The sequence below is a fragment of the Sprattus sprattus genome (assembly GCF_963457725.1).
Source record: "Sprattus sprattus genome assembly, chromosome: 7".
Taxonomy (NCBI): Eukaryota; Metazoa; Chordata; class Actinopteri; order Clupeiformes; family Clupeidae; genus Sprattus; species Sprattus sprattus.
In genome coordinates this window covers 22,095,109-22,117,863 of record NC_137926.1, presented here as the reverse complement: position 1 = coordinate 22,117,863, position 22,755 = coordinate 22,095,109, and the positions used below count along the sequence as shown (strand labels likewise).

Below are 22,755 nucleotides of genomic sequence, written 5' to 3'. Positions count from 1 at the left end.
ACCTTTAAAATCTTTTAAGATTTGTTTTGGGGGGAGGGAGGGGGGTGGGAATGCAAAGTTTTATCGAGGACTCAAACATTGTCAGTGCCAGCCCTGCCTCGAGCAATTAAGACCACATCCATGGTAGCCATCACCTCCTGCCCTAGGGATGTGAACCACATCCCCTCTCTTTCTGCAAATGCCTGATTTAAATGCTTTGTAGTGCAGAAACATTATATCACTATTTTACAGAATTACTCAGAATCACAATCTCTGGTTTTAGATTGCAGTATTAAGGAGAGAAAATGTTGGGGAAATAGGGCCCTGGCTTCAGAGTAGGACCAGCGATGCATGAACCTGAAAGGGGAAAGCTTCGCCCAGGAGGGCTGTCTCTCTGCTGGTCCTCTGGCTCAGATTCTCTCAGCCTAATCAACCCCATGCTGCAGCACCCATCAGGGAAGAGCAGTGCACCATTAGCACACATATGCACACTCACACAGGCACATACACACACAGAGGCAAAAACACTGTCTGTGCCTGTGTGAGTGCAGGCATACGCGCACGCACACAGGCACACTGGTGCACACTGACACACACACACAGCCATGAATATACATGCATACACACCTGCATGTGCACACACAGATGCACGCAGGCTAAAACTCATGAGCACTCGTGGACACACACATATCCACATGCATACACACACAAGTATCCATGTACACGCACACACACACACACATATACACACACACACATGCATACACAGACACCTATATACAGTATATATATATACACACACACACACATGCGTACACACACACACACACAGACACACACTGCTCCATCAGGATCAGATTCTCTGAGCTGAGCTGCCAGTCTGGCTTCTAGCCACTCACTGACCTGTTAGAGCTCAAGTCCCCCCATCATCCCTCCCGGAGTGCGCAGGCTTCAATTTGTCTTGATTACAGCTCAGAGAAGTGGCACTAGCTGCAGTAATCAGAATCGAGCCTGGAGAAGACTCAAAATGATCTATAACCTTTTGGAAATTCTGGCAAGGGTAGTTCATTGTCAAAACTTTGAACATGATTATGGAACAAAAAGTCAGGAGAACTTCCATATCACATCATGAGTGTGGTCATGAGTGCTGTTTTCAGAAAGAAAGTAACAATTTCTGTCCTAAGAATGCAGTACAATACAAATGTTTTCTAGTGTACTGCAGTGCAAGAGAGAAACATTCATTAAATCACAGGATATAGAAAGACATAAATGAAGAGATACTAAACAACATTTTACAGAAGTTAAAGCTCCTTCTTACACCTGCCTGGTTGTCAGTATGAATTAATCTGCAGATGAGTGGAAACTCATTTCAAACAGTGCAAGTGTGAAATAAAAGAGTCATATGTGTGTCTGGCCCTGGCCGGGCTTCAGGCGCTCACACACTCATTACACCATTCCCACTCACCATATGAATGAACCTCTCACCCTGAGCTCTCCCTCGCTCGGACGGAACAGAAAGCCTGTCCTGATTCACTCACTCGCTCGGAATGCAGACCTGCACTCGACTAGAAAAGTCAACAGGAAAATGTACTGAGATGTGCTCACACACAGACGTCCACAGGGACACACGACAGACACATGCATACTGAGATGTTTTTGACCACACAGGACCAAGACCTGGACTGAGAAAGGGGCCACAAATTATCTTTCCAATGTAGTTAATGAAACTTCTACCTACACGCTTCACCCACACCATACACAGTCATACACTCATACATTTGTGTGTATGTTAGAGCAGTGAGTGTAATGCGTGTGTGTGCGTTTTTCTCAGTGGAATTCTGGTCCGCCTGTCTGGTTTGGATGACATTATCTAACTAATTAACCTTTGTGCTGTCCAGCTGATCTCTTCACACACACCCACTCAGCCCAGCTGTCCTGTGGATGCCACTCAGGACACAGTGCACCACAGCAGCAACAGCACCTCCTAGTGGGTGAAGTAAGGACTCTTATCATTGTCATTCACATTGCACTATTATGATAAAAAAGTATTAGATAAAGATTATTGTAATAATAATTAAGTAATAATCCAACAAATATATTTCCAAAATGCTTCCTTCCTCATGACTAGGTCCTAGTCCTAGCCCCTTCTGTCATTTTTAATTCATGCTGAACACTGTTAAAGAAGCATTATGCAACAATTGTACTTCAAGATTAGGGTTAGGATAAGCAGTTTTACCTTAAAATAACAGCTTGAAAAATATTGGGGGCTAAAATGACTTAATCGCCACCGTGCCATTGCCATACCAGGGTCCATAGGCATATTACTGCTAAATGTAGGATAGGCTTTTTACTGTCTGCCGAACTAGTAAGTAGCTTATTTGCCGTCTTGCTTTGTCTTGTGTTGCACTTGCTTGATGGTTGACTGTGTTAGGACAGTTGTTGACTAACTAGTTTGTCATAATGTCAAAGTCAGCACATTTCAAGAGATCTAGTTAGTTTTAGCCGCTAGCATATCGTAAGCGGTTAGCAATTGATCCGAAATGCTACTTTAAAACCAGTCACGCAAGTAGAGCTGGAGCTAAGTACATGGGTGACAGACAGGTGATACACTTTGGTATCACACACTTTGGTATCACTCATGTATGTACACAAACACTATCCACCATTGAATAAGTCACTCTGCCCCTTCATTCATAATCAGGTCCCATAGGAGCTTCATGAGATCTTGTACAACAATAATATTCATAATAGATGTGTACACCAAGAACATTTATTCAGTAGAATTACAGCAATGTAATATTGTAAAAACCTGTAGACAATCCTTTCTTGGCAGATGTAGTATTGAAATCGTATCTGATTTCAACTTAACAATCAGTTATAATGCAATTATAGTAATAATCAACCCTGTATAAAAAATGCACATGGGGTACTACTGCATATCAAATTATTTTAATTTAAATTATACCAAACGATAAAAGAGCTCCCAGTCCCTCTAAAGTGCAGTGATATTAGCCTGTGGTGGTTTGCCTAGGTGAGGTGAGGTGGTGGTGGGGGGGACAGGAGGACCTGGCCCTCTGAGCCTAATCTGGGGTGTAGCCCTTCAGGTAGTATACCCAGGCGATGGGCTGGCCCTGGCCTTCCGTTCGGGGGCTGGAGATGGTCAGCTTCCCACTGCAGGGGCTTCGGCAGCCTGGCTGGGGGCCGTCGAACGCCACCAGGATGTTGGTGGTCTTCTTGGGCCGGACAGTCTCCACGCCCTTGACAGTGAAGGCCGGATTGTCCACCTGGAAGGAGTAGCCTGTGGTCTGTTGGAAGACATTCTTAAAGGGGATGGAGACGTTGGAGCCGGCACGGATGTTAAAGGGGCCCTGTGCCTTGGGCGGGGTGCAGGTGCCGTACAGGGGGAAGCTGTAATCGCCGCCCAAGAAGGAGGTGAGGGTGAGGAGGCCGCGCACCTCGCCTAGCTGGCATGGCTCGAAGTACACCTCCATGGTGACTTCGATGCCCGCCTGGAAGCCTGGCCCTGCGCAGATTTGCTTCTCAACTACAAAGTCGGGACAGTCCGTCTGTGGAAAAGAGAGGAAGAGGAACAACAAGAGACAGTGTACATGTGTTTCTATGTCAAACAGACACACGCACACACACACACACACACACACACACACACACACACACACACACACACACACACACACACACAATATACAGCCGCGGAAAAAATTAAGAGACCACTTCAAAATTATCAGTTTCTCTGGTTTTACTATTTACTGGTATGTGTTAAAGTAAAATGTGCATTTTAATTTTACTCTATAACCTACTGGCAACATTCCTACCAAATTTCAAATAAAAATATTGTCATTTAGATCATTTATTTGCAGAAAAATGACAATTGGTCAAAATAGCAAAAAAGATGCAGTGTCTTCAAATCTCGAATAATGCAAAGAAAACAAGCTCATATTCATTTTTAAACTACACAATACTAATGCTTACACTTCGGAAGAGTTCAGAAATCAATATGTGGTGGAATAACCTTGATTTAAAATCACAACTTTCATGTGTCTTGGCATGCTCTCCACCAGTCTTTCACATTGCCGTTGGGTGACTTTATGCTACTCCTGGCGCAAGAATTCAAGCAGCTCGGCTTCTTTTCATGGCTTGTGACCATCCATCTTCCTCTTGATCACATTTCAGAGGTTTTTTATGGGATTCAGGTCTCGAAATTGGGCTGGCCATGACAGGGTCCTGATCTGGTGGTACTCCATCCACACCTTTACTGGCCTGGCTGTGTGGCATGGAGCATTGCCCTGCTGGAAAAAAACATTTCTCAGAGTTGGGGAACATTGTCAGAGCTAAAGGAAGCAAGTTTTTCTTCCGGGACAACGTTGTACTTTGCCTGGCTGAGGTTTGTAAAAGACCATAAGGATTGAAAAAAGCGGACTGGAGGGTCTTCTAGTTCGTCTTCTCTGATTAGTCCAATTTTCAGCTTTGCCCAACACATGGTCGTCTGATGGTTAGACGGAGACCTGGAGAGGCCTACAAGCCAGAGAGTCTTGCACCTACTGTGAAATCGGACTCATCAGAGAAGACGAACTTAGAAGAACCTCCAGTCCGCTTTTTCAATCCTTATGGTCTTTTACAAACCTCAGCCAGGCAAAGTACAACGTTGTCCCGGAAGAAAAACTTGCTTCCTTTTGCTCTGACAATGTTCCCCAACTCTGAGAAGTGTTTTTTCCAGCAGGGCAATGCTCCATGCCACACAGCCAGGCCAGTAAAGGTGTGGATGGAGTACCACCAGATCAGGACCCTGTCATGGCCAGCCCAATTTCGAGACCTGAATCCCATAAAAAACCTCTGAAATGTGATCAAGAGGAAGATGGATGGTCACAAGCCATGAAAAGAAGCCGAGCTGCTTGAATTCTTGCGCCAGGAGTAGCATAAAGTCACCCAACGGCAATGTGAAAGACTGGTGGAGAGCATGCCAAGACACATGAAAGTTGTGATTTTAAATCAAGGTTATTCCACCAAATATTGATTTCTGAACTCTTCCGAAGTGTAAGCATTAGTATTGTGTAGTTTAAAAATGAATATGAGCTTGTTTTCTTTGCATTATTCGAGATCTGAAGACACTGCATCATTTTTGCTATTTTGACCAATTGTCATTTTTCTGCAAATAAATGATCTAAATGACAATATTTTTATTTGAAATTTAGTAGGAATGTTGCCAGTAGGTTATAGAATAAAACTAAAATGCACATTTTACTTTAACACATACCAATAAATAGTAAAACCAGAGAAACTGATAATTTTGAAGTGGTCTCTTAATTTTTTCCGCGGCTGTATATGCCCTCTTTCCCCTTTCCCTCTCTCAACAAATGCTGTATGTCTGTCTTACCAAACATTCTACCTTGTATTTTAAAGGTGATGTTCTTAAAACACTTTCACAGAGGAAGCATGCGGGTAATTACAAGTGGAACCGACAATGGGGCAGGACAGCCTCTTACCTGGCTCATTCCTCTTACCTTGCAGGTGAACTCCGCTTTGACCCGGGAGAAGTTCATGAACTTGAGGGGCACATAGAGGCCACTGCCCAGGGGCGCACGGAAGTAGAGGGGCTTCTCCGGGAGCGAGGGGAGGGCGATGAGCTGCAGGTCATAGTGGAAGTAGCCCAGCTCAGAGTTGTGCAGCACGAGTCGTGTGGTGGACTCGCTTGGCCTCAGGGGCTGGTACTCAAAGGTCAGGGTGCCCTAAGCAGAGAGTGGTTAAAACAGGACTGTGAATAGGTAATGGTAATGCTACTGCGGACACAGAGAAAATTCTAGAGGACGCAATCTAGGTCTAAATGGTAGAGATGATGTTTGAGAGGAAAAAAAAAAAATGGCAAATGTTTGGAAAATTTACAAATTTGGAAATGTTGTTTGCTTTGAGCTCACTGCAAACACACAAGACGTCTTAGGAGGTAGTTTTCGGCAAACGAACATTGATGCTGGACTAAGGGTTAACATTTAATCAAACTATTTGGAATGTTTACACAACAAAGTTTAAAGAAAACGCATTCGCCTCTGTACCCATGTCGAGGCTGGCACAGAGAGTTGGGGGGGCAGGCTGACATCAGGGCTGCGGCACTCCACGGTGAAGAGGAGGCCGGCGGGTAGTGGGTTCTCCACCCTCACCGAGGCGGACGTAGACTGGCGCACTAGCGTGCTCATCTCAATGGTGCTGATCACCCCTGGCGCTGTGGTCCTGAAGTTAAGCAGGTATAACAGATACTCGCCCGTCACCTCATTGCGGAACGTCACCTGGGGTACCGCAGAGGGGTAAGAGGGAAGCAGTGGTGAGCAGAAATGACTTTTGGGACTAGATCCTAAAAGATGAGCATGATAAGCATGAAATCCCCCTCTCTTCATATGATAAAAAGACTAATTTCAGTCATTATTGTCACCCCTTGGCTTGAGCGATCTGCTAATGAACAGTTCCCAATTTTAGCTGAAATCCTGCGAAGGCCTCTGCCCCACCTCCTTTAAACTGCTTGTCTGTCTCACCTTGGCATTGCACAGGCCCTCCTTATAAGAGAAGAAGGAGATTTTGTAGTCCTTGGTGGCCAGGCCAGACACATCCACATAATCCAGGCCTTTCAGAGAGATGGTGCTATCCGGACGCTCAGGTTTAAGAATCTCCAACAAAACACGAAACCTGGGGAGGCAGAAGGAGCATGAAGAAGTCTCCTTCAGGAGAGAGGGGCTATCTGGGACAGTCCATTTTAGGATAACTGTAGAAAACAGATGGATTTGTGAGGTCAAAAGGCACATTGCTCTCCCATTTGAGCAGCCTTCGCTTTTTAGCGGAAACACAATTAGACAAGTCAAATAAGTTTCCATCAGAGCTGAATTGAAACATCTGCTCCTCCATCAGCAGTGGGAACTGAAACAATGGTTGCACATGATAGTACACACAATCTGCAGTCAGATTCTTTGCTTTGTCTCCCTGGGGGGAACGTTACAGGTTCTACTTAGCCCTCACTTATGCATGTTCTCTCAAAAGATTGTTCTACCACCACTCTGGCAATCAGGATAATATCAATTCTAAGCTATGAGTAGCCAATTTGGGTTTGAGTTTTGGGTTATTTTGAAAAGGTTCTCTATGGACATGCTTTAATTAAGGGAGTGCACTGTAATGTCTACCTCTGTGGCTTGGACAGCCAGTTCTGCACAGGTAGAACCTCAGTGTAGGTGGTCTTGCAGGGCAACTCATGGCTGATGAGGGCCATAGGCTTAGGTGGCTCAGCGGTGCCAAAAAGCGTGTACAGCATACACGTTCCATCCGGAAAGGGGAAGAAGATCGAACCCTGAGCAGGATAGAGAGAGAAAGACAGAGAGATACTCAACAACTGCCACATGAAAGCTGTGAAAATGCTGTATATATATATATGTGTGTGTGTGTGTGTGTGTGTGTGTGTGTGTGTGTGTGTGTGTGTGTGTGTGTGTGACCACTAGGAGGAGAGAGAGAGCAGTACAGAGAGTGGACAACAGGGAGTTAATTATTAACAACAATTTTAAGGGATTGGGAGCTGAACGAAAGAATTCTGCCACTTGAAGTGCTCCGCAGGAAAGAGTGCGTGTAGGAGAGCAGTACCCACCTGATGCTTCTTGCCATCTGTGGTCATGACCACGGGCTTGTAGATGACCTCATAGACCTTGTTCTGGTAGGGCTCGATGACGAAGGTGGGCGCACTGGTCCAATGCTGGCTTTCGATCACAGGCTTGATGGTCCAGCGCTGGTTGGAGCGGTTGGGGATGGTCACTGGTAGCGTGTGCTGGGAGCGCACCTGGCAGATGAAGTTCAACACCTGGGCCAGAACAGCAGACAGACAACAGATGGTTAGTCAATGACAGGCTGGGCCTTAATCTGTCCAAAAATAATCCCAAAATGTCATCCTCGACTTTCTGTTCAAATCGACATCATTCATCTTTCTTTCAATTCTGTCCAAATTCAATTTTTATTCTATTTCAATATTCCACGATGAAACATACATTATACATATATTTTGTTGAGAAGTATATATATATAGGGCTCCTACCTCCTTTGCAGTGGGGGGCACAATGCAGGAGCCTGTGAGGGTGAGAGAGATTGGGTCGCTGCCCTCGATGGCGCAGGTTAGTCCATCATAACGGCGGTCCTGGCACAGCTCTGTGGGAGCAAAGGTCACCTCAAATGGCACCTCCATCCCAGGGCAAATGTAGCCCTCCACGGGACTGATGAAGAAGTCTGGAAGAACACTCTTCGCATCCCAATGGAATCTGAGGGCGGAAGAGAGAGAGCGATAGTTAGGGAGAAATGGAGAGAGGCAGGGAGAGGGAGAAGACAAGAGAAGAAAAAGACTGAATGAGTAGATCACCAGTAGATCACAAGTGTTCACCACTATTCTGTGTGGATATGTTCACATATGGTAAACAAGCAGGAAAATAGAGAATTTCAGCAGACAGTATAGGACTGTCTAGATTTTTGAATCTTTTCTTTTAAAAAAACCTATACACCCACCCCAATACACAGGCATTCTCTGACCCAACCACATACACCCACCCACACACTGATAGTATACCGACACGTGACGTCTTTCACACACACCAATGCACTGTTGCATTCGTACCTGACTCCAATGTCCCCAATGTTTTGCATGAGGATGCGTCTGGTGACGTGGCAACGCTGGACCACGGCTCCGAACGTCAGGTAGTCCTGGTCCAGCTTGACCTCCACGCCGTGGCAGCAGCCCTTGAACACCAGTAGGGGGCGCACCATGCCCAGGCACTCCAGCTGCAGCTCCTCGCTGAAGGGGGCTATACGCTCCCTGGGCGTGAAGAGCAGCTCCACCGCGCAGCGCCCACCACCGCCTTTCACAGTCACCTCGCTGGATGGTGTCACTGACAGAACCTGCATGGACACACACACACACACACACGCACACGCACACACACACACACACACACACACACACACACACACACACACACACACACACACACACACACACACACACACACACACACACACACACACATAAACACACACGCACACGCACACACACACGCACACACACACACACCCATTAAACACACACACACACACACACACACATTCAGGCTAAGGCTGAGGGTTTTAACAATAACACCACACCTACACAACAAACCAACACAACACACACAAGGTTTGTATTGAAACTGACTGCTTGCAGTTCTCATTTCAAGTTCAGCACACCAGAGGTACTCATGCACATTAGCAGTGTTGAAAACAACACACTCGCATAGAAGGTTTGCATGACTTTTGATTCAATATTTTACAAGAAAAGGCAAGGGAGCATGAATCCATGTTGTCAAAGAAGCAAAAACGCGGGACAGGCAACAGCAGAAAACATGGATAAAACACTGTGGCCTTTCCCAGATGGAAACTGCTGATGAAGGACAAATGTTTTCAGAGTGACGCCGAAGTTGCCTGTTCTCCGCTGCAGCGGTAATTCAGCCTTCAAATCTAAATGCAATTTGTTGTTTAAAACCTTTAGCTGGAGCATGGCCATGGGCATAAAACCAACACTAGTAACTTTTTCCCTGGGTCAATGTGCCCCTGTGTAGTGCCTGTCAAAAGCAGCAAATATTTTGTACTTGCTCTATATACAAAAAAGTGCAATGTAGTTGCTGCTTCTACTCTGCACAGGAGTAATCTGATGCACATGGTGGTGGAAAATTAATTTTTTTCTTTGGGGGGGGTGGGTGTTGGGGGTGGGTTGGATTTGCCTATTAATAACCATTTAACAACTGTGACTGTATATGTTTCCTGATTTATTTCCATCTTTGCCGATTTCTCAAAAGGTCTCAGCTTTGACAGTTTTGATGGTTATAAATACGGTGAGGAACCAACCTCCACTGTTTAATCTCCCAGCTTCTCACATGAATGCTTTACCCCGGGAAGGTTTCTGACAATTACCATTTACATTACTGTATCTGAATAACTAATTGAAGGAGACAGATGATTAGGATAAAGAAAAGTTAAAACAACCATCTTTAGATGAGATGTTTGAGTGTGAGTTTTTAAAGAAGAGGTAGTGTATAGGTGTATTTGGATATGTATCTCTGGGCTTGTGCATGTGTGTGTGTGTGTGTGTGTGTGTGTGTGTTTGTATATCCCACCTGTGCGTCATGCAGCACGTCCACTGTGTAGTTGAGCTGCAGGGTGAAGGTGATTGCCAGGGCGCTGTTGTTGATGAGGTAAATTAGCTTGTGGCTGCGCTGACCAACCTGCAGTGAACCGAGATTTACCATCTTCTGCCTGGGGTCCTCAAAGTCCAGCTGGATCAGCACAGATTGGGACACATTATACATTTATCCTCAGAACACACAAATACATACTAAACTGCAAATACATACTAAACTACAAATACATACTAAACTGCAAATACATACTAAACTACAAATACACACTAAACTCCAAATCGATACTAAACTGCAAATACACACTAAACACTACATTTCCCTCAGGATTAATAAAGTATCCATCTATCTATCTATCTATCTATCTATCTATCTATCTATCTATCTATCTAAACTACAAATACATATTAAGCATGGGGACATTGGCCTTAATGCTTCAGGGTGGCCACTGCAATCACGGTAATGGTGTGTGGTCTTTGCTGTTCCAACAGAGTGATACTTTCAACTGGGCTGTTACCATTATAATTCACTGACACAATCTATCTTCTGTAGGACTTCACAGTCAGACAGTGTAAAGGCAGACTGAAATGAAAAGTGAACTGGTATGATGGCTAATAGAATAGCATGGATATATTTTATGGATAAAACACTATAATGGGCCCTACAACTACTGGTGTCCAAACAGCAAGAACCAAAGCTGAAAAAACCCTGAAGCTGTAGGAGTATATGTTCTTAAAGGGTTAGGGTTCTAAAGAGTGAATAGAAGCTGTTATACAGGTCACTCAAAGATGACTTTATCCACAAGAGTGTCAAAACACGCTAGCCTTCTTTCACCTTAAACTCTGTGCCTTGGCCCAGGATCTCAACCACTTTTTTGGCGTACTCGTTGAGGCCAAAGACCAGTTTTTCGTGGTACTGTTTGGCCTCTCGTGGATAGAATGTGATGGGTACATCCATGCAATCACCAGGAGGAAGGAGTCTAGGCTGGAAGCCCACCTTCAAGAAGGGGGTGTTTGTGAAAGAGCAGTCCACGCTGTTGCAGAGGAAACACAACAAAGAATGGCATTGCACTAGGTGTATATATCGATGTCTATTTTCAGGGCAATAAACATTGTTAAATCAAAATATCAAATCTTTGTTAAAAATATTTAATTTCAATATATATGAAAAATATGCAAAACATTGATCCTTCAGTATACAGCTTAATGTCTCTGTTTCCGTATCTTATACAGCATCTGTATTAATTCTGTCATACATTGCATCTTTAAGAATATAGATTTAAATATGTTATTATGATACATAAGTATACTTGCAAAGCTTAATTTTTAAAGTAAAGCCATTATGACTTGTACCAAATGATTCTCCTGCCAACTGTCACCATGGTTAATCAGTCACCTGATTTGCCGCTCTCCTCTGTTAGTGAGGACCAGGGTCTTTGAGGCCGGAGTCATCCCCGCTGAGAAGATGAAGTTCTTCCCAAAGTTGTGCTTTTGGAAGGAGAAGTCCAGACCCGGGAGCTCTGCCACACCCAGAAGGGCACAGCTGTAAACAGGACCATGCTTTATCTGCAGGTCAGGAAAAGGAGAGATGTTGAAAAAGACAACAATCAGAGACAGACAAGACAGAACAGGCGATTTGTTTGCCAATGCCGGTGCCAAACCTTAATTGTGAGGCCGACATCTCTGAGTACACACTTCTCCTGGGGGTAGAAGGACACAGTGCAGCGTGTTTGCTTGCCTGCAGCCACATTTTCATGTTCTGGCTTAACCTGTAGGTGGCGCTGCAGCTTGGCTGGACCCCACAGTTCATACTGAATGTCCAGACTGAACAGCCCAGGGTTGGACACCAGAAATGCAAAGGTGGTCTTATCACGCAACTCCACCTATATGTACAGAAAAAGGAGCTAATGTTGCTGTCAGTTGCGTAGGACCAGTGTGAAATGGGGTCACTGATACACAATGAATGCCAAACTATTCAACCCCACCTGTTCACTGGAATGCTCAAAGTACCAAACTATGAACATGGAGTACAGGATGTTTGTTTGTTTGTTTCTGTAAAACATTTTGCCTTTCTCTGTTATGACTGACCTGCTTGAAGTCCACCTCATGAAGGCTGTTGGGTGCCATCTCAGTAACCTGGCCCTCAGGGTCCTCACACTGCACAGAGGCTCTCAAGCGGTAGCACTCCGCCTTCACGTTCAACACCACCGGCTGCACCCTCCCCTGCACATTCACAGCGAGGTTAAATGCCACCTCACCCTCCTGGGTTGGTTTAAACGTCACCAAAAACGGCAGCCTGGTATGAGACGCAAGCAAAGGGATGATGGGTTAAACTCAGTTCTTTATGACTATAGCACCTTTCAGTGGCTCTACATGTTTTTAGTTCTCAGTGGTACTGGGATGCTAAGAGGGCTTGTTAAGGAATACACATACATAGTGTAAGTGTATTTTTGAGGTCATTATTTAGAAGAACAAAAACAAAAAAAAACATTGTCTCTCTGACTGTCTTTGCTATCCTGGACAGATCTGGGCCACATGCGTTCCACACTCGGTCAAATTGCTACTTGCTTGTCGTTAGGTGGCAATGTCCCCTGCATGGGCTCAATCTGCAGCTGGTCCACAAAACCCTCTGAGAAGCAGGAGGTCTTCTGGAAAGCAAACTGGAAAGGCTCCTTCTCGTTGTTCACTAGACACAGCGTGTGCTGAACCGCACAGCCTACAGGGAGATACATACGCACAGGGCCCTAATGAGCAAAGTCCTCAGCGCAGGAAATAATACCATGAGCAAGATCATCGGAGCAAACATGGGTGGGTCAGCGCAATGCCACCACATGACACACAAGTTCACGTGCGACAGACTTTGCTCGTTGCCCGTCAATGAAATTAGGGTCTTCAGTATTTTAAAGCAGGCACTGGAAAAGCATGCACAATGAATAACATGCACAGAAGCTAAAGAGGCATTACAGAGTTATTAGCCTGGATAGCTACTGCCTGGGGACCACAGGTGTCCATAGGCCATCAACATTAATTTGAGGATGTTCTCTACAAAAATAAACCTGCATAATGTCACTTTAAAAAGGTAGAATTATTGAAAAAATTAGGCTGACTAGCAAGATAATCCAGTGAATCCATGTCTTATATGCAGTAAAACAGGATACCCACCTATGAGCAGGCTGCCCATGTTGAGGTGGGCTTGGTCGATGTAGACCATAGGCTCATGGGCAGTGCCCACCAGTAAGAAGGCCACAGAGAGGTTGAGATTGGGAATTTGAAAGGTCCAAAATGACTCCACCAGCTCCAGGGCCACAGAATGGAACTCAAACCTCACCTGTGGTAACAAATGGTATGTGAATACAGGACCCAAGGAGCTACAACAGTCTCTGTTCCAGCTCAACCTTACCATCAACCACCCAACAGAGAGATTTCAATTATCTGTACTACACATCTTTGAACAATTGTTATGCTTTCTCCACTCACCTCCACTTTCTTGCCAGGTAGGATGGAGCCGTTTGGAGTGCAGCATTTGAAAGGTGAGGCCCCTGAATCCTCACATCGCCACTCATAAGAATAAGGCTTATTGGTGGGGTTGACTAAGCTGAACTGCCTGCAGTGAGGGAACATACATTTCATTCAAGTGTTCTTATAACTTAACAAGCATCTGTAACGATTGTGAATATTCTTTGAATATATAGGACTAAGTAGGATTTCCAATACATCATGTAAGGTGGAATTTGACAATACACATAATAGGTTATACACAAAGGTCCTGAGGCCCTACTGAAGCAAAACTAACCTGGTGCAGGGCAGACCAATCCCAGTGGATGTGAACTCTATGACCTTTGTGCTGGTGTCCAGGGCACATCGTGGAGGGGCACCGTGTGGGCCCCGTAATTCTAGGTTGCGGCGGTTGCCAGTGATGTAGTCGGATTCCTGGAGGTGGAAGTGGCAGTGTGGGAGCAGGCTACGGCCTCTCATCTGTATGGTGGGACCCTGTTCATCCTTCAGATTAGGAACACTGCCAAGAACAATGCATGAATATGTTAAACTAAAGTATTGCAATAAACCTAGTTTCCAGAAGCAATAGAGACTTGCCAGTTTTGTCAATCAGAAACAACAGAAGCTGGAAGTATGATGCAAGCATCTCTTAGAAACAACTAAACTATTTCAAACATGATGAAATAAATAACTCTGAAATAACAGAACTTGCAGCAAACATGATGAAACCAGCAATTCATAGAATCCGGACTGACAACAAGTAGGTTAAAACAAACAACTCTGAGAAAACAATAGAAAAGACTACAAATCTGATCTGACCAAACAGTAAGCCACAGAATGAAGTGGTCACTGATTGGGGTAGGGGGAGTTTGTAGTTGGAAGAGTTGAGGAGCTATATAATATGTTGCAGTTATTGTTCAAGTTGACATGAGTTTCGTTTGGTGTTAGTAGAAAAGTGTTTGTGTTAGGCTCGGGTGTTGTGGTGAATGTGTTTTGTCTACTGGTGTTTGTGATGTGTTGTGTGTGTAAACTGTGTTGGCATATTAACAGTTTCTTCTGAGGTGCTCCAGACCTGCACAGTAGCTGGGCCTCATACTCGGCCACCTCTATGGGGGAAAACTTCACGCAGAAGGTCTGGCTGTCTCCTGGGCTAATGGCTCCCACACTGGGCTCCACACGGAACGGCGGCAGGTCGGGGTCCCCCAGCAACATGTTAGTCACGCTCCCCAGAGAGGAGCAGGGCCGCAGGGCCGTGCCACAGCGAGACTGGCAGTTGGAGCGAGTGGAAACATCTGGGGGAACAGAGATTAAATCAGGAGCATTCCGCTACTCCTTCAACCCTCTTATGGAGTTGCCAAAGCAACTTTTCAAGAAGTAATCACTTATGATCTTAGAGGTATTGACATCTATCACACTGTCAGTGTCTTCAGATAAGGAAATGATAGGAAAAAAGTATGTTGTGGAAAGTATGTTTCAGCTCAACTATTAACTTCACATTCTTTTTTTTAAACCTTTATGTTAATATCTGTCAGATTGTGTTTCACAGCATCATGAAGATGGCTTTCATACCTCTGAGATCTGTGCTGATTGTGTCTCCACCATACAGGACCTGCCAGGAGAAGTCCAGCTTGGTGGTGCCTGTGTTTGTCATCTGGAGCCTGACAAAGAGCACAGACAGGCAAAATGCAAATCTCATAAGGCTGAGCAGGCCTGTGGCCGGTGAAGTTTGATGTATACAAACACAACATATAAGTGCACATGTCTAGACATATACACACACACATAAAGACATGAAAGAACCACACTTACTTGTAGACCCTGGTCTGGTATAGCATCGTGTCCTTGAAGTGTATGGGCTCAGAGTCACAGGTGAATTTTGCGTAGGCGCACAGAGCACTAAGGAGCAGCCCCACCTCTCTAGATGAGTTCTCCACCACAGTGTTGGCAGGCTCTGGGTCTATCTCGATCACCTTGAACACAGATGTGAAGGTCAATGCTCCTTATGAGGTCAAATGTATGAAAAATTACACATTTCCCCAAAAAATTCTCCATGTCATGAGTGCTTTGAATGTATATCTTTGCTGTAGACTTAGGTCATTACCCTGTCTTTTAATTTTCATGAAATATTCAACCCTTTGAGTGGTACTCTGATGAGTTTGTTTTCTTTGAAGACTCTGTGCAGTACCTTCTTCCTGGCTGGCTCCTTCTGTGCATCTTCCTGTTTGGAGGTGTCCACCCACTTCACCGTCCTCTGACGGTCGTCCCAGTCTGCCACCTGATCCACCGGCTGCTGGAAGACGATGCGACACAGCTTACACTTCTGGAGCTGGGCACTGAGCGTGACAGGCTGCTTGGAGCAGAAAGTGACGGCGATGTCTTTGGCGCAGCCGGCGTGCAGGTGGCCGACCCGGGGGGAGAAGCACACCTGGGTGCCATCTGGCGGCCACTCGAAACGCAGCGCGTCCGCACCGCTTAGGTTGGTCATGGTGAAAGTGTCCAGGTAGGATTTTGCCACATGGCAGTCGCCAAAGTGCAGGTGGTCAGACTTGCCTTGCATGGAGGGAAAATTACAGCATCAGCATAAACAAAACTAAGAGAATTGAAAAAAGGTTACACATGCTGAATTACTGAATTGCTATTTATTCCTGAAAAAAGCCATAACATAAAAACATTTTGCTGATGTACAATCTATTCAGTTCCCTAATGGAGAGCATTACCCATGAATATGATGGTGAGAACTCTATTCAAATCAAGTGGTAGACTCTTACTGTTGGTGGATTCCAACCCTTTGCTGAGGATGTTGTCCAGGGTCACAATGTCCTGGTAACTCTCTCCTAAAAGTTGCACCTCTGTCTCTTCAAACAGGTTATCGGCCACCACCAGACGTATGGTGGCTTCAAAGGCCTGAGTGTCCCTTGGACTAAATTCCACTTCTAATTCTGCCTGTTGGCCCACACTCATTACCAGAGACACCACCTTGCTGAACGATCCTTCTGCAGGAAAACAAAGCACAAGAACTTTGTTCAAGGACAACAGATTCATAAGGAGTGGGTTGCCCTTCTTTTTAAGGCTTACCGATTGTAAACAACCTCTGCCACCACCGCTATGGGACTGTAGGTTTGAGGTTTACTATGGCATAGTCCAAGTTTACCTGCCTGTTCCCAGAGTATAGTTGACTCTGAAAAGGGTCAAGGTAGCACACTGGAATCGCAAAGTCTATATGATATATATATGTGATCTACGAGCAGAATCAACCAACCTTCTCCACTTTCATCCTCTGACGTCACTGGAGTGATGATTTTGGATGAGGTGCATGGCGCAGACTTAATCTTAAACACTCCCATTTTGTCTTGCAATTCAATAATGGCCTGGAGAATATCAAGAGCTCATCAGAACATTCTAGAAATCTGGATTTAATTTATATGACCTTCACATACAGTATAAACAGTCACAATTACAGGATCTGTGATAGTAAAAGTATTGTAATTCATTTTACATGTAGATATTCCATTAAAATCAGCCATAATTGTAATTGACGACATTAACCATGCCTGGAGTTCATCTCCTGCATTGTCTGTTAGCTGGGCCCACCTTCGCAGGTACGTTTCCGTCATTCTTGATGACCAGCGGTAAGGTCTGCCCTCGACCCACCAGCAGACGTTTGAACTGCAGCACTGGCTGGCCCCGGGTGTTCCTGATCACGGGCCGCATCACGCTCACAAAGGGCAGGTTCCCGTCACCCACTAGGTCCAACACCAGCAGCTTGGTCTTGCCCATCGTCATGGAACTGAAACAGACAATAGGGCACCGGCAGAGATGGTTTATGATGAGGATGGAGAAAAAGAAGAATGACATGATGAAGATCCGTATCATCATCATTTGCATTTTTCTGGAACACACAAAACTCAAGCTGCCGTTTAGATCAAAAAGTGAAATGCACAGAACACAGAAAACATAAACAACTAGATAACAACTTCAAACTATAAACCACATCAAACGCATATCTCTTCCAGAGCATTGTGATTTACCTGGAAGCTCCCTCCAGTGTGACTTCGAAGATGCCCTGGTAGGCCAGCATGGTGGGAGGGGTGAAGGAGATGACGGCGAAGGAGTGGGAGTGGCTGGGAAGGCACATCTTAGTGGGCAGCAGCTCGAACACCTCAGGGCTCCGCACCCCCTGAGGAGAAGAGAAGACTTTTACTATAACACAACCCCTTTGATTATCTAGCTCAAACTGAAAGGCACTCTAAAATACAAGAAAAAAACTGTTTAGACTGCTCATTGCTCATTAGGTTCACTGTAAGATTTTCTGGTTGCATATCATTTTCAGCAGGTAGTAACACCTTTATTTCCTTTCAGTTGAGTGGACATACACTCAAGCACAAACGCACCTTGGTTTGCACAGATTTGGCTGACAGGCTCAGCTCACACGGGACTTTGCCACTGTTGGTGAGGCGGAAGCGGGCCTTGGCTGACTGGCCGACCAGCACATTGTTGAAGATAAACTTATTTTCGCCTTCCACATAAATGCTTGAGGCATCTCTGAACTGCTCACACTGCAGCATGTTGCTGTTCTTACAGATGTGGTGCTCTTCAAAGATGGAAGCAATATCATTGACAAAGCCTGAGGACAGAAAACATCCAGGATATGTGTTTCTTTTTATTAACCAAGCTATATCACACTAAATGCACATCAGAATATGACCCAAATAGGGACACAACAGCTTCATAAATAATTTTCCAGTAACTGACCAGACAGTAGTTCCGTTAAGCTGTAGAAAAAAAATGCACACGCAGACAGACAGACAGACAGACAGATATACACACAAACACACACACACACCTGGCATACAGACTTCAGCCAGAAGTTGATATGGGATGCCTCCAAGGTTGTCTAGAGGGTTTCGGTCGCTGATGTCTACAGCGAGGTACTCCTGCCACAGGCCTGCCTGCTCTGCCACACACTCCACACTCACCGCCTGACTGTATCCCGGGGCCAGCACCCCAAAGCAGGGGGACAGGGAGAACACTCCGGTGGTGAAGCGAGTCTGGTGAGGGAGGGAGGAGAGGAGCAGGTTAATACAAATAACTGAATGTGTTTTACCAATTAAGATGCTGACGGTTATCTGGGTATCAAACCTGGCACCTTACACTACTGCAGTGATTATGTATTTTATTTGTGTAAGTGATGTGCTTGTGATAGAGTGCCCAGAGGTGCTCTCTGTTTGCAAATAAAGAGACATCTCCGTCCCCTGCTCGGTCAGCGTCCTGAGTAGTGTTCTTCTCAGTGTGCAGGATCTTGCCTTCTCACACACCTGGGTCATGCCAGAGGTGTCTTTCTGAATCGACTCGCTTCGCCGGGGTTTTCCGGGGTTGTGCTTGGCAGAGTAGCTATCCCGTGAAGTCCTCTTGCCAATGCTGTGGGAAAGCAAAGCACTGTTTCAAAACCAGACTAGTCAGTTACAGTGACAACTGCCTAAACGTAAAAAGGCTGGGATGCTAATCATATTTGTTGTATGTCATATGGCAAAAAACATTACTACAGCTTAATATACATTATTTCCCTAACTTATATGGCAACAATAGCCATCACATGCCCTTTAAACATTCATGATGCCTTTTAAAAAGATATTTTAAATACATTTCTTGAACTAAATTAGCCTGTGCTGAGTCGCTGAGTGGTTTCAGGCCTTTACCTCTAAGCACATGCCTGCATACAAGAGAGTGAAAGAGAGGGAAAGAGACGGAAGAAGAAGGTTCGGGACTAGCGGATTGGCTGCTGCTGAAATGCTTTCTCACCCTCTCTTGTGTGCAGGCCCTGGGTTGTCTTTGCAAATCCTGGAGACATGGAAGCGGATCTCAAAGTCACCCAGGTTCTCAATGGTAAAGCTTCGGGTCTTACGGCTTCCATAAACCAGAGGTCCAAAGTTGATGTCGCTGGATGGTGTAATCGAGTATTTGGAAAAGACAGACAGTAGAGACACCTTGATGGGGATGATGGCGATGGTCTCCCCAGCATTTGAAATGTTAGGCTCAATAATCTATGAAAAAGAAGAAAAAACAACTTACTTTGCATGTTGAAACTCATATCAGGAAATGAACTGATAATTGTACAGATGCCGATTCACAAAGGTGCCATTGTGCAACTGACAGACATGTAAGTGTTAGTGGGGGGTCCCTGCTTACCTGGCAGCGCAGGATTGGCTGTTCATTGATGCGTATTTCCTTGTTATAACAGAAGGTAAACTGGACGCCAGCGGGGCGGTCGGTGGGGTGAAGGGTGCCCGTCTGAGGTGTGATGGTGAAGGCGGAGTTGAGGTTGGGCATGTCAGGAAGTGTGGGCTCTAACATGAATCTGATTCAAGGAAAAAGTAAAAGGACACCAGTCATCAGCACAGATGAAGCAAAGAATGGTCTTCATGGTTTTGTTTTGTTGAATGAAGAAAGCATAATGTGCGCTCCTCACTTGTAGGCGATGTCATATTTGCCTTTGTTTTTCAAGTTAACAGATAACTTCCCTTCCTCTGATACTTTTACTGTTCCAAAATCCAGACCTCCATCAGCACCTAAGTGTTTTATAACAAATAACCAGATTAAAGACAGTGAACAGGAATCTACAAGTACTACTACTAAATAAAAAATAAAATAAAACAAAGCCATCGTTTGGCAAGAGAACCTTTGGGGAAGGTGATGTCCAGAGCCACATCATAGGCCTCAGCAGTCACCTGGATATTTTCAGTGCAGACAATGCCCAGGATACCGTCTGCATCTGCAACCTGAAATGCAAATGACATACAATCAATGACACATCTTGTTGTGTACACACAGAAAAACCTTTACACAGCACTTCAAAATGTCACAACCCCAGACCCACTGATGGAAAGTAAAAGTAACATACACCTGCTCTGTTTGATTCATTGGCAACCTGCTGTTTGAATCACATAATTTATTCCTGGTCCTATTTACTGCATATTGGGCATCTAGACATGTGCAAATCTTAAAACTTCAAATCACTTTCACTGACAAACAGCGGATGCAAAAATAGGATGCTGATGAGGACACAGTTCTGCGTAGGACCTTAAGTTATTCAAAACACCTTTAAAGACTGCTATCTTTCCAAGTTTAAGATTTTCCTCTCAGATACCCACCTCCAGCCGGATAGACCTCTTGAGGTTTATAGGCTTCACAGCCCTGAAGTGCATCTGCACGCAGAAGTCAGTGTGGGGCATGATGATGCCTTGGTCCTGAGACACGCTGAACTCATCTCCAAGCACCTCCATTCCGCTCAGACGCCATGCCACCGGCAAGGTCTTGGTGTTTCGCAGGAGCAAGTTACGGGTCTCCTTCCTGATTATGAGAACGTGTGGAAGAGAGAAAGAGAAGAGAGACAAGGGAGAGAAGATAAGAGGTGAGACAACACAAGCATAAATCAGATGATGAGCAGGAGAAGGAGGGTAAATGGAGGATTTTGAAAGACAAAACTAAATGGTGAGGAACACTGGCTTGGTGTGAATTCTAATGAAAGTGCTACTCTCAACCATGTGCATGTATTTGCGACTATAAATGTAATTATGAGCTAAAAGTCAGGCTCTCCATTAAACAGACGTCCACATCATGCGAGTCACCACACCTGTGCAGCAGAACTTTATCGAAGTGCAGCTGCTTGCGGTCCAGGTCCAGCTCAGGCCTGACGCCATGGCAGGACAGCCGGAACACTGCGGGCTTTGGGTTGTCCTTGACACAGCACACCAGACTGTCCTCGATCTGGCACGGGGTGATGGGGTAGGCCCAGATCACCAGCTCCTGCCAAAGCAACAGCCAGGCAGGAACAATGAGAGCAGGCGATCATGAGTCCATGATTATTCATAACACATGCCATGGCAATTAACATATTTCTAGGTGAAATGTTCAAAACAATTAAGCTGAATAACTTGATTTCCTTAAATGTAATCCAGTAATCCAGTATACATTAGTATAATGATGTGAAAGAACACTCACTGTGAGTAAAGGCCTATGAATCGAAACATTAATGTACTTTGGCCTACCTTCTTCTCTTTGGGTTTGAGTGTCATGGTGGGTGGGTCCAGCAGATAGGTGGTGGCTTTGGTGTCATGCTGGAAGCAAAAGTGGACCTCGGCCTCCATTGGGGAGATATTGTGCATTACCAGCCTCTCCATATTCTCTGGGTACTTTCTCTCCTTATACCTACAGTAGCCCAGAGGGACACACTGGGTTAAATAATTCACCCACCCACCCAGTCCCAGATAGACTTACAAAAAAGTTAAAGAGGCAACAAACATGAGTGAGTGAGTGAGAGAAGGTCCAGGTATACTACCAAACATGTGCCTTCACTAAACGCGGACGTGCACTTGGGTGTCTATAAAGTATACTAGTTTACTAGATTACTAGACTAGAGCTACAGCAAATGTGTGGATTATTTTTTTTTTTATAGGCCTCGAGTTTTCTCTGGCCCTTCCTGACTACTTACTCCTCTACCAAAATAGCACTAGCTACCTACCTTAAAATATGTTGCTGGTAAACTAAATCAGCTATGATTCACCGAAGCGTGAAAATTAATGTGAAAGTATTTTACTCACTGGCTCCCAAGCAGTTTCATTCCCAGGGAGCAAACAAACTGATGAGAATGTGTATCTCTACTGTTACAGTAATCACTTTGGATAAAAGTGTCAGCTAAATGATCAAACAGGAAATGTATTTTGCTTCCTCTTGACCCTGAGTCAGAGCTTTAAAACTTGCATGCACATGCACATTCGATGCACACAGGTCCATGTGGACACAAAAGTTTGTGGTGTGCAGATAGTCTGTACAGAACATGCTGAAGATGAAATCTGCATCGTGTGACTGATGAGTGAGTGAGTGAGTGAGTAAGATAGTGAGTGAGTGAGTGAGTGAGTGAGTGAGTGAGTAAGAGGGTGAGTGAGTGAGTGAGTAAGAGGGTGAGTGAGTGAGTGATTGAGTGAGTAAGTGAGTAAGAGAGTGAGTGAGTGGGTGGGTGGGTGAGTGAGAGAGTGAGTGAGTGAGTGAGTGAGTGAGTGAGTGAGTGAGTGAGTGAGTGAGTGAGTGAG

At 45.0% G+C, this 22,755-nt stretch overlaps 1 protein-coding gene across 1 annotated transcript in view; it reads right to left on the bottom strand.

The window, feature by feature from the left end:
• Positions 1-3,059: 3,059 nt before the first annotated feature.
• Positions 3,060-22,755, bottom strand: part of hydin (HYDIN axonemal central pair apparatus protein) — a gene marked incomplete at both ends in the record, with an annotated part of 79,581 nt that continues 59,885 nt past the window's right edge. Inside the window, 35 exons of the mRNA XM_080841750.1 lie at positions 3,060-3,545; positions 5,499-5,723; positions 6,045-6,275; positions 6,519-6,669; positions 7,158-7,321; positions 7,613-7,822; positions 8,054-8,273; positions 8,624-8,904; positions 10,155-10,313; positions 11,010-11,208; positions 11,571-11,740; positions 11,836-12,057; positions 12,263-12,470; positions 12,743-12,890; positions 13,337-13,502; positions 13,652-13,778; positions 13,968-14,189; positions 14,742-14,961; positions 15,239-15,327; positions 15,479-15,639; positions 15,855-16,219; positions 16,438-16,662; positions 16,929-17,037; positions 17,261-17,456; positions 17,698-17,846; positions 18,061-18,293; positions 18,507-18,717; positions 18,985-19,087; positions 19,469-19,710; positions 19,856-20,024; positions 20,136-20,235; positions 20,346-20,445; positions 20,818-21,016; positions 21,300-21,472; positions 21,715-21,874. Of these exons, the coding sequence (XP_080697876.1) occupies positions 3,060-3,545; positions 5,499-5,723; positions 6,045-6,275; positions 6,519-6,669; positions 7,158-7,321; positions 7,613-7,822; positions 8,054-8,273; positions 8,624-8,904; positions 10,155-10,313; positions 11,010-11,208; positions 11,571-11,740; positions 11,836-12,057; positions 12,263-12,470; positions 12,743-12,890; positions 13,337-13,502; positions 13,652-13,778; positions 13,968-14,189; positions 14,742-14,961; positions 15,239-15,327; positions 15,479-15,639; positions 15,855-16,219; positions 16,438-16,662; positions 16,929-17,037; positions 17,261-17,456; positions 17,698-17,846; positions 18,061-18,293; positions 18,507-18,717; positions 18,985-19,087; positions 19,469-19,710; positions 19,856-20,024; positions 20,136-20,235; positions 20,346-20,445; positions 20,818-21,016; positions 21,300-21,472; positions 21,715-21,874 (6,793 nt within the window). The remainder of the gene's footprint in view (positions 3,546-5,498; positions 5,724-6,044; positions 6,276-6,518; positions 6,670-7,157; positions 7,322-7,612; positions 7,823-8,053; positions 8,274-8,623; positions 8,905-10,154; positions 10,314-11,009; positions 11,209-11,570; positions 11,741-11,835; positions 12,058-12,262; positions 12,471-12,742; positions 12,891-13,336; positions 13,503-13,651; positions 13,779-13,967; positions 14,190-14,741; positions 14,962-15,238; positions 15,328-15,478; positions 15,640-15,854; positions 16,220-16,437; positions 16,663-16,928; positions 17,038-17,260; positions 17,457-17,697; positions 17,847-18,060; positions 18,294-18,506; positions 18,718-18,984; positions 19,088-19,468; positions 19,711-19,855; positions 20,025-20,135; positions 20,236-20,345; positions 20,446-20,817; positions 21,017-21,299; positions 21,473-21,714; positions 21,875-22,755) is intronic.